The 8,667-nt window shown below is 56.7% G+C and overlaps 1 protein-coding gene across 1 annotated transcript; it reads left to right on the forward strand.

Moving 5' to 3' along the window:
• The first annotated feature begins 220 nt into the window (after positions 1–220).
• NANOS3 (nanos C2HC-type zinc finger 3) lies at positions 221–7,107 on the forward strand. Its single transcript, XM_040450109.1, has 2 exons — positions 221–4,800; positions 6,749–7,107. The coding sequence occupies exons 1-2, from the start codon at positions 4,320–4,322 to the stop codon at positions 6,814–6,816; spliced, it is 549 nt and encodes a 182-aa protein (XP_040306043.1). The 5' UTR covers positions 221–4,319; the 3' UTR covers positions 6,817–7,107.
• Positions 7,108–8,667: the final 1,560 nt, after the last annotated feature.

Here is an 8,667-nt window from a genome sequence, read left to right on the forward strand (position 1 = left end):
AGCTGAAGTCGGACACTTAACTTTCTGAGCCACCCAGGCATCCCTGAGCATCTGACTCTTGATTTCCGCTCAGGTCATGATCCCAAGGTTGGGAGATGGAGCCCTGTGTTGGGCTCTGTGCTGGGCGTGGAGGCTGCTTAAGATTATCTCTTTCTCCCTCTGCCCCTCTCCCCCGTGCAAGCTCGCTCTCTCTCTCTCTCTCTCTCTGTCAAAAAAAAAAAAACAAAAAAAAAAAACAGATGGAAGCCCAGTTGGCCCTTCAGAAAGCCGTAGGACGCTTGATGGGAGGAACGGTCAGCTTCCGTTCTCCCACCTCCCCAAGGGCCCCAAGTCCAGAGAGTGAGATGCAGACAGAGCAGAGCCAACCCTCACCAAGGGCCAGACCCAGACTTGGAGGGGATAGGCTAACAAACAGATCAGATGTAAAGAGGCAGACGCACACAGGCAGACCCAGACAGCAACAGACAGGAGCACACACAGAGCAGGAGATCCAGACAAATACTGGCCCATGAGGGGCACAGTCAGACCCAGACAGACACCAAGGGCAAGGGCAGAAGCCTGCACTGACCACCATGGACAGAGAGACAGGCAGACCCAGGGTAAGCCCCAGGCAACCCCTTCTCCATAGGGCCTATTGGGGCTTTGGGTTTCCTCCCACCCTTTCCTTTGGCTGGAAACCCTGCCTTCCTACCTGGGCTCTGACCCTCCGGACCAGGCACCCTCTGATGGTCCCTAACTTGTCTTGGAGACAACCCCTTTAGGGACTTCCCTCGTTGGTAGGTCAAGGTCAGAGTCCTCAAGGAATCAAGTCAGAGAGGAGACACAGAAGGAAAAGGGTGTCTTGAGGAGTCTCCCCACCATTGTGCCCAGTACCTTATGCCAGGTGACCCCTCATTCTAGCTCCATAGTCATCGTCACAAACAAAGCTTCTGAGGAACCTGGGTGAGTTCTGTTCCAAACTCTTAGAGCCTCACCATCCTCATGGATTAAATGGGTATCCTAATAATAGTGGTGTAGGTAAAGCAGTATTATTATAAACTTCCCTTCCTGAACCATGCTTCTCCCCCATAGTTTTAGGCATTCTGTTCTTTAGGACCTTGATTTTCACTGCAGGAGACCCCACATGGCTCTCTCAGAAGGGCCTAGATATCCTGAGCCTGGGAAAGGGGGGCCCTCAAACTATCCCCAGAATGGGGCCCTTTTGGCTGGATTGATGGGTGGTGGGGGAGGGCTCCCTACTCTGAACTCCAGTCTGGTGTGGGAACGTGGCTGGATCCCTGGCCAAGGTCAAGAATGTGGGCTCTAGGGAAGGGGCTTCATGAAGTAGGGGAATTTCACAGGAGTGAGCATTTCCAGGATCCCCTCCCAGGGCTTCCTGTTTGGGGACAGGTCCTACAGGGGCAGAACTTAAGGACCGTGGGCTTCAAGGGGGTGGCCTTGGGGCCTCTGTAGGGACGGGGTTATGGGGGTCTAGGCAGGCTGACTTTAGAGGCGGGACTGAGGGGTGGGGCTTAGTGGCCTTGGGTGCTCCTGAAGCTGGAATATGGGGGTGCCAGAAGCGGTGGGTTCAGAGGGTGGGGTGTGGAGGCAGGGCTTAGAGGATGTGGGCTTTTTGAAGATGGGCTTTGAAGGTGGTTTTATGAGGGATGACTTTGGGGGTGGGCTTTCGAGGACGGGTCCCGGGAACTGGCCATAGGAGGGTGGGCTTTCAGAGTCAGGCTTTAGGGAGGGGCCGGGGTGGGTGCAAGGGTCTCTGGGGGCTGGCTCTGGGTAGGGGTCTGGGGACCTGGCTTGGAGAGTTGTGCTGGCTCAGTCCACCTTTGACAAGGGGCATTTTGGGGTTAACTTAAGCTCAGCACACTTGGGATCCCTGACCCCCTCAGTAAACTGAGTTTCCCAGTAAACTGAGAAGGGACTGGACATTTGAAGGCCTCTCCCCAGGCAGTCCCTAGACCCCGGTTGGAGGTGGCTTTTCCTGAGACTGCGCATGGAGGGTTGGGGTGGGGGACCTTGAGGGGGTGGGAGCCCAAATCTGTGGGCCCCTGGAGGGAGGGACTGGGAATGGGGAGGGGGCAGCATCTTGGTGCAGTTGGGAGTCTGAGCAGGGATTTGACTGATGCCTATTTTGAAGCCCCAGGGTGAGCAACCCTGTACCCCCACATCAAGGGGGCAGATGGCCAGGGGGGGGTCTGTCCTCTAGTCCTCAGGATTCTCCGCTGTCAGGTGGACCAAGTGGCCCTACTGCTAGCCCCAAATTTGCAAAGAGGAACAACCCCCTGGGGTTGTTGTGATTCATAAACAATCTTGCCTTGCGGGGAACACAGTGAAGCTCACAGAAGGTATTACATTGTATTAAAATGAGTTGTTTATCGCTGTTGCATCAATGTCCTGGGGCAATAACCGTCTGGCAGCCAGACCTCTCGGGGCCACTAGGAATCCCTCCTTTGCCTCTCACTAGCAGTGGGTGCCCTTTGGCCTCAGTCTCCCAACTGACAAATACGAGTCCTCTGCACCTTCCAGGACCGTTTTGAGGATGATTTGAGTAGATGCGCCGAGAAACAAGCCCACTGCCCAGTATTGCTGCCTCTATGCAGCAAAGCCTACGTAAATATCTACAGTTATTATTTATATTTATCTTGTGCTTTTTCCAGGTCCTGGAGCAGACAGGTCCTGCTTGCTGAATTACTGAGTTAATAGGTCCCTCACCCCCTCCAGTCTCTCCTGCCCCGACCCCACTGTCCAGTCCTGCTCCCCCGGAGAAGTTGCCAAGGGTTTGGGGGAACATTCAACCTGTCGGTGAGTTTGGGCAGCTCAGGCAAACCATCGACCGTTGAGTGGACCCCGAGGCCTGGAACTGCCATCCACCCATCATGACCCCTGCCTTCTATATCTGGAGGGCCGGGGTAGCTCCCAGATCCAGCCTGGGCATCCCCTCCTTTAGGCCACAGCGAAGGTCACAATCAACATTCATTGTTGTCGGTGGGTTGTGAGGACGGAGGCCAGACCCACCGAGGGATGAATGTCACTGTGGCTGGGCCGGACACAGCCTGAGGGGAAGGGACAAGACCCACTCACGCGATGCCCTGACCTCCGCTCCTCACCCCTTGGGGAGGGCTGGCATCTGGGATCCTTATGGACACAAGCCTGATTTGGGGAATAAATCCAGGGGAGTGGGGGGAGTTGGGAGGCACCTGGAAAACCTTTCTGACGGGATAGTGAGCCCTGTTCCCAGAGGACTCAGGACTAGGATTTCTTGAACGAGTCAGTCAGTCAGCCAATGAATGGGGTGGGCAGGCAGCAGAGCCCCTCCTCTCTGTGTCTAGGTCCTGGGCCCAGCACCCACAGACCTCTGCTTTACCTGTGGTTGCCCCTTAGCACCTTGGTGCCTGCTCATCCCTTCATCTGCCGAGTCTCTGCCCCACCTGGGTACCTCTTGAGGGTCTCATTTGAGGGAGTGGGTGGGGATTGAGGTGCTGGGGGACCCCCCTCCATTAACCCAGCCTGTGCCTCTGCTGCCCCCATAATGTTTTCTCACTTCCTGTCCACCCCAGGGCCAGCACCTAGCCTTAGGGGCTATGGTAACTGGATGGGGGAGACTGGCTTTTGTGTTGTCTTTGTGAAGTATGGGCAGGTGGCCTCATACCTCAGGGTGTTCATCCATGGAAGTGGTTCCACTGAAATAGGTGTGAAAGCTCCCTGAGGGACTCCTGAGCTGGGGGTCTTGATCCTTGGCCTTCCCCATGAACCAGGCACCATCCCCCTTCCAGAGACAGCTGGAGCATCAGCAGCTCCCCACCTTCCCCAAAGAGCCCAGGGGCACCCGGCCCCTCCCCCAGCCCAGGGGAAGGAAGACACAAGTTACTAAGTTACTGACTACATAGGTGCTTGTCTTTGGGGTGGGGCTTCCCGTCTCCCTGTGGGGCAGGACTGGCTGGCCTCACAGGCCTCCAAGAGGGGTAGGCAGGGGTAGCCCTCCCCATGCCCCTCTGCGTGGGGGGTGGCTCCCAACTGTGGGTGCCCCCTGCAGCCTGTGTCCTGTCACTCCCCATCACCCCCAGCCCACCTAGAGACCATGTATCCCCTGGCAGGTGCCTTTATGGGGCAGCGGCAGCAAGCCCCCCTGTGACAATAAGGAACCTCCCATGGCCTGCTCCTCCCCCTTCACACTCCCTTGGAGGTATAAGGAGGGAACTGACAGCCCAGACTCCTAGGCTCCACAGAGGGGAAGGGAGGGGCAGAGGACGGGTTAGAAAGCGGAGCTTTGGGCAGGCAAGGCTTCTTCTCTCTGCCCCTCTACCTGGCACACACGCTGCCCAGCTATGGGAACCTTCAACCTATGGACGGATTACCTGGGTTTGGCACGCCTGGTCGGGGCTCTGCGTGGGGAAGGGGAGCCTGAGACCAGGCTGGACCCCCAGCCACAGCCAGCTCCAGGACCTGGGGGTCAGAGGCCCAGCCCGGAATCTTCAGCAGCTCCTGAACGCCTGTGCTCTTTCTGCAAACACAACGGCGAGTCCCGGGCCATCTACCAGTCCCATGTGCTCAAGGATGAGGCCGGCCGGGTGCTGTGTCCCATCCTTCGTGACTACGTGTGCCCTCAGTGCGGCGCTACGCGTGAGCGTGCCCACACCCGTCGTTTCTGCCCGCTCACTGGCCAGGGCTACACCTCCGTCTACAGCTATACCACCCGCAACTCAGCTGGCAAGAGGGTATCCCGGCCTGATAAGGCGAGGATGCAGGACTCGGGGCATCGCAGAGGAGGAGCAGCAGGCGCGGGAGCAGCGGCGGCGGCCTGTGCAGGTGGCTGGGGAGACCCGCTGTGGAGGGGACCTGCCCCAGGCTGTGGCTGAGTCCTTCGGGGCCTCTATGAAGTGGGGTTAGCCCAAGCACCCACTTTAGAGGGGCGGGGGGAGACGATCTGTGTAGAAACTTGAGAACAATATTCTAGAAGTGTTGCCCAATGTGAGTAAACTGGGGCTGGGATTAACTTGTGGCCTGGGCAAGACTCTCCCTCTTTGGGCCCATGTGGGAAACGCCTTATTTTCCAGGCTGGGGTGATCTGTCGGGGAGGCTGTGGGGACTAGTAGTGGGATCTGCAGTTTAGGTATAGCAGGGGCTCCAGTCCTGCTTGGCACTTAGGAGCCGTGTGGCCTGAGAGAAGTTCTCAGCGTCTCTGAACCCTGGCTTCTTCATGCTCCTCCTTTGTTCACTCTTTCGCCAAATAGCTTGGGTGTCTGTTTTGTGCTGAGTGCTGGGCTGGGTCAGCGATGTGAAAATGTAGATGGGAGAGCGGCATTTCAGAGAGTGTGATGAGTGCTGAATGGGAGAGTCTGGAGGAAGCACCTGGATCCGGATAGAGGGGTCCAGGAGGGCTTCCTGGGGGAAGTGACTTTTGAAAGTCTAATTCAGTTTGATGGAGTGCTGAGAAGTGTGGCCCAGGCATTGGAGTTTGTTCAGGAACCCAGTGAAGTTAATGTATCTGCGACGGAATGCGTGTGCACGAATGGTGGAAGAGGTGTCAGAGACTTGGGGGAACAGCACAAAAGCCTTATAAATCTTGGACTTGGGTACTAGGGAGCCACGGAAGGGGCAAGACGAGGTCTGCATGTTAACAGTATGTTGGACCGTGGTAGACTGGACTGTCGGGACAGATTTCAGAGTGTTAGAAGGCAGGCAGGAGGCTGGTCCTCCAGGCAAAGGTGTCAAGGCAGCAAGGAGGGAGAGACCCAGCATCCAGGGAAACGTCAGGTTGTGTGTGGATCAGCTCAGGAGGGCGGTGGGGGCATAGGTTTATGAGAGCTTTGGCTGAAGCCTCCCTGAGGTCTAAACTGGCCCCACACTGCCTGGCTCACCCCATGGGTCACCCCATAGCGATCATCAAATGTGGATTCCATTTCTGCAGGTCTGGGTGGGGCCTGAGCACCTGCATTTCTAACGAGCTCCCAGCCAGGCAGGAAGGCCAGGGACCAGGCAGGCCGCAGGCTTGGTGTAGTTTGAGTTTACGTGGCAGCAGTTATTACAGATGCGAAAGGCCTCAGCTCCTGTGGGGTTTTAAAACAAATCGTTTTAGCAACTTTAATTGCTTTTGCGGAAGATGGCTAACAGAAGAGGCAGGTCTGACTGGGCCATGTTGTTGCCCATTTGGGTGCCCGATGTGGGTATAGCCTCTTCCATCAGAGTGTGAGCTCCTTGAGGGAAGTGACTGGGCGGGACCATCTCACCCTCACCCCCAGAAGCTGTGCAGGGAGCATTTGTCCAAAGAGATGAGTCCCTCCAGGAGAAGACCATATTCCCCAAGAGATGCAGTGAAGTCCAACTGGGAAATGGGGGAAGCAGAGGGTACATAGAAATGATGGCCTCAGAATGTGCTTTTTTTCCCCTCTTAAGTGGGAGGGAATAGGAAAAACTCCCCAGGTTTGGAGGGTGGGGTGGAGCAGCCCTCACCGCAATACTGGCAGAAAGGCCAGCCTCCTGTAACATTCTGGGTGTAACAAACGTGGAGTCCCAGAGCCCTGCAGCCGCAAGGGGGCAGCGCAGCCAGCCAGAGTGGGAGTTTCTGGGCTTTGTATCCAGCTCTGGGTCCCACCCTGGGCTGTCCTGATCTGGCGGTCACAGGGATGCTATTCCAGGAGCGGCCCCCAGGTGGCGCCAGAGCCCCGGCAGCCTTGAAGTTTGAACCAGGACTTTGAGAGCCTTGAATCATACCCTATTATCATTTTTCTCCTTCCCTCCGCTTTTTAAAATCCAGGTTCCAAAGGTGCTGGGAAGTCTTCTGGACCTTCACCCTCTTCCTGCTGTCCCTCCACTTCTGCCTAGGAGACTGGTGCAGGGAGGATGGAGATGCTGCCTTCCCCTGGGTGTGGGGACCCAAGCTGGATGGAAGATGTATTTTGGGGAGGGTCCACTTTGCAAGGACCTGCCCCTGGGCCCTTCCCCCAGCCTGGAGGCCTGGCTAAGAGAGCAGGGCCTGGGAGCACAGCTGAAAGAGCCCCCCTCCCCACCCCCCCTGAGGAAGGAGGTGGCCGTCGGTCACCCTGGCCCTCCCTCCCCAGCACTGGCCACCCACTCAGCACTCAATAAATACTTATGAATGGATCAGCGTCAGAAGAGGCCAGGTCTTGGGACAAGGTAGTGTGAACAGCTCCAGAGGGGATGGGGCACCTCTTCTCTATTCTCACTGCATCTTTCAGCCCCCACATGTTACTCTGACCCCCACTTTCCCCAACTGTTATTTGGATTTTGGTTCATCCTGGAGCGCTGGGGTGAGCTTGCTTTATGCTGACAAATGGGAGTGGGCACCACAGGGTGACAGCCCAGCACCTGAGCACGGCACTTGCTGCCCGGTTAGCACCCTGAAGCCATTTCTGTGATGTTTGGTATTTTCGAACTCCCTTCCAGCCATCTCTCACACACTGACATGCCAAATGGGCAGAATCCTCCACCCTGGAGGTGGGGGCTTGATAGGAGACTGTCCCTCCCCCTCCTCCCCAAATCATCCTGACCAAGGAGGCCCTCAGTGAATGTTTAGGTCATCACAGATGTCCCAGCAACCAAGGCCATGAAGTCACATGCCAGACCCTTCAGAACAGGGAAGGACTTCTTGAGGGGGTTGGCAAAGAATGGGAATATGTCCTGGGGGGTTGGGCCAGCCGAGGCCTTGGGCAGAAGGCATCATGGCTTTGGCTCTGCTTGGGCAGGGGAGGGAGATCCGTCCCTACAAGGTAGTGTGATCCAGTTCTCCTGGGGCAAAGGCTGAGCTTGTTGGAATCCCCACTCCCTGTCTGCTCCCCTGGCCTCCAGAGGGCAGCAGGTGGCAAGTGTCTGTCTAAATTCTTCCCCCAAGCCAAGGGCTGGCCTGGGGTCTGGGGTTCCATCCCTAGCTCACACGGTCTCCCAGAGGTGGGTGGAAGTGGGATTTGGATTTTGCAGGTCCCCTCTGGCCCTTGGCTTTTGGACGTGGACCAGGACACGAGGCCACCCAGGAGGAGGGCTGGGGATGGGAGACAGTCCTTGAGGACAGCCTGGTCCCTCTGCTTGGAGAGGGGAGGGAAGGAGGAGAAAGAAGACCCAGAGGAAGGCTCCTTAGCAGCCCCAAGAGTTTCAAACTGGGTTAGGGGACACGACATCCCAGCCACCCCCAGTTGCTTGTAAGTGCTCCTTGTATAGGCCAGAGCTGCTGGCACTTGAGATCCAGGGTACCAGGAGAAGGGGCATGTCCAGGCAGGTTCAAGGAAGAAGCTGCACATCCAGCCAGGAGAAGGGGGACCATGACCCACCTTGCTCTCCTCCAGCACGGGGTTTCCTGGGGTCTAAGAAGGCAGTAGGAGGGGATCTCTGCCTTGACTATAGGAAATGGGTGCAGGAGTCACAGGTCAAAGGACTAATGAAGTCTCCAGTCTGGTCAACCTTTTGGTGACCAATTTAATTGAAGCATCGTGTTCTGTAAAATGGGTTGGACAGCAGCACCTGCAGACGCTAGCTGTGTTTGCATCAGTAACTGTCCCCCAGCACTGCCTCCTTCCAGTCTGGGGCCTAGAAGCAGCTTTTTCCTTGGGGGATGGGTAAGGCCATCTGAGCTCTCAAAGCGAACCTACCAACTCTGCAGTTGGGTGATCAACTATGATGTCTCAGTGGGCTTGTTGCCCCACAGATACGGGTGTGTGTGTG

The sequence above is a fragment of the Herpailurus yagouaroundi genome, unplaced genomic scaffold (assembly GCF_014898765.1).
Source record: "Herpailurus yagouaroundi ecotype Mexico unplaced genomic scaffold, PumYag 200, whole genome shotgun sequence".
Lineage (NCBI taxonomy): Eukaryota > Metazoa > Chordata > Mammalia > Carnivora > Felidae > Herpailurus > Herpailurus yagouaroundi.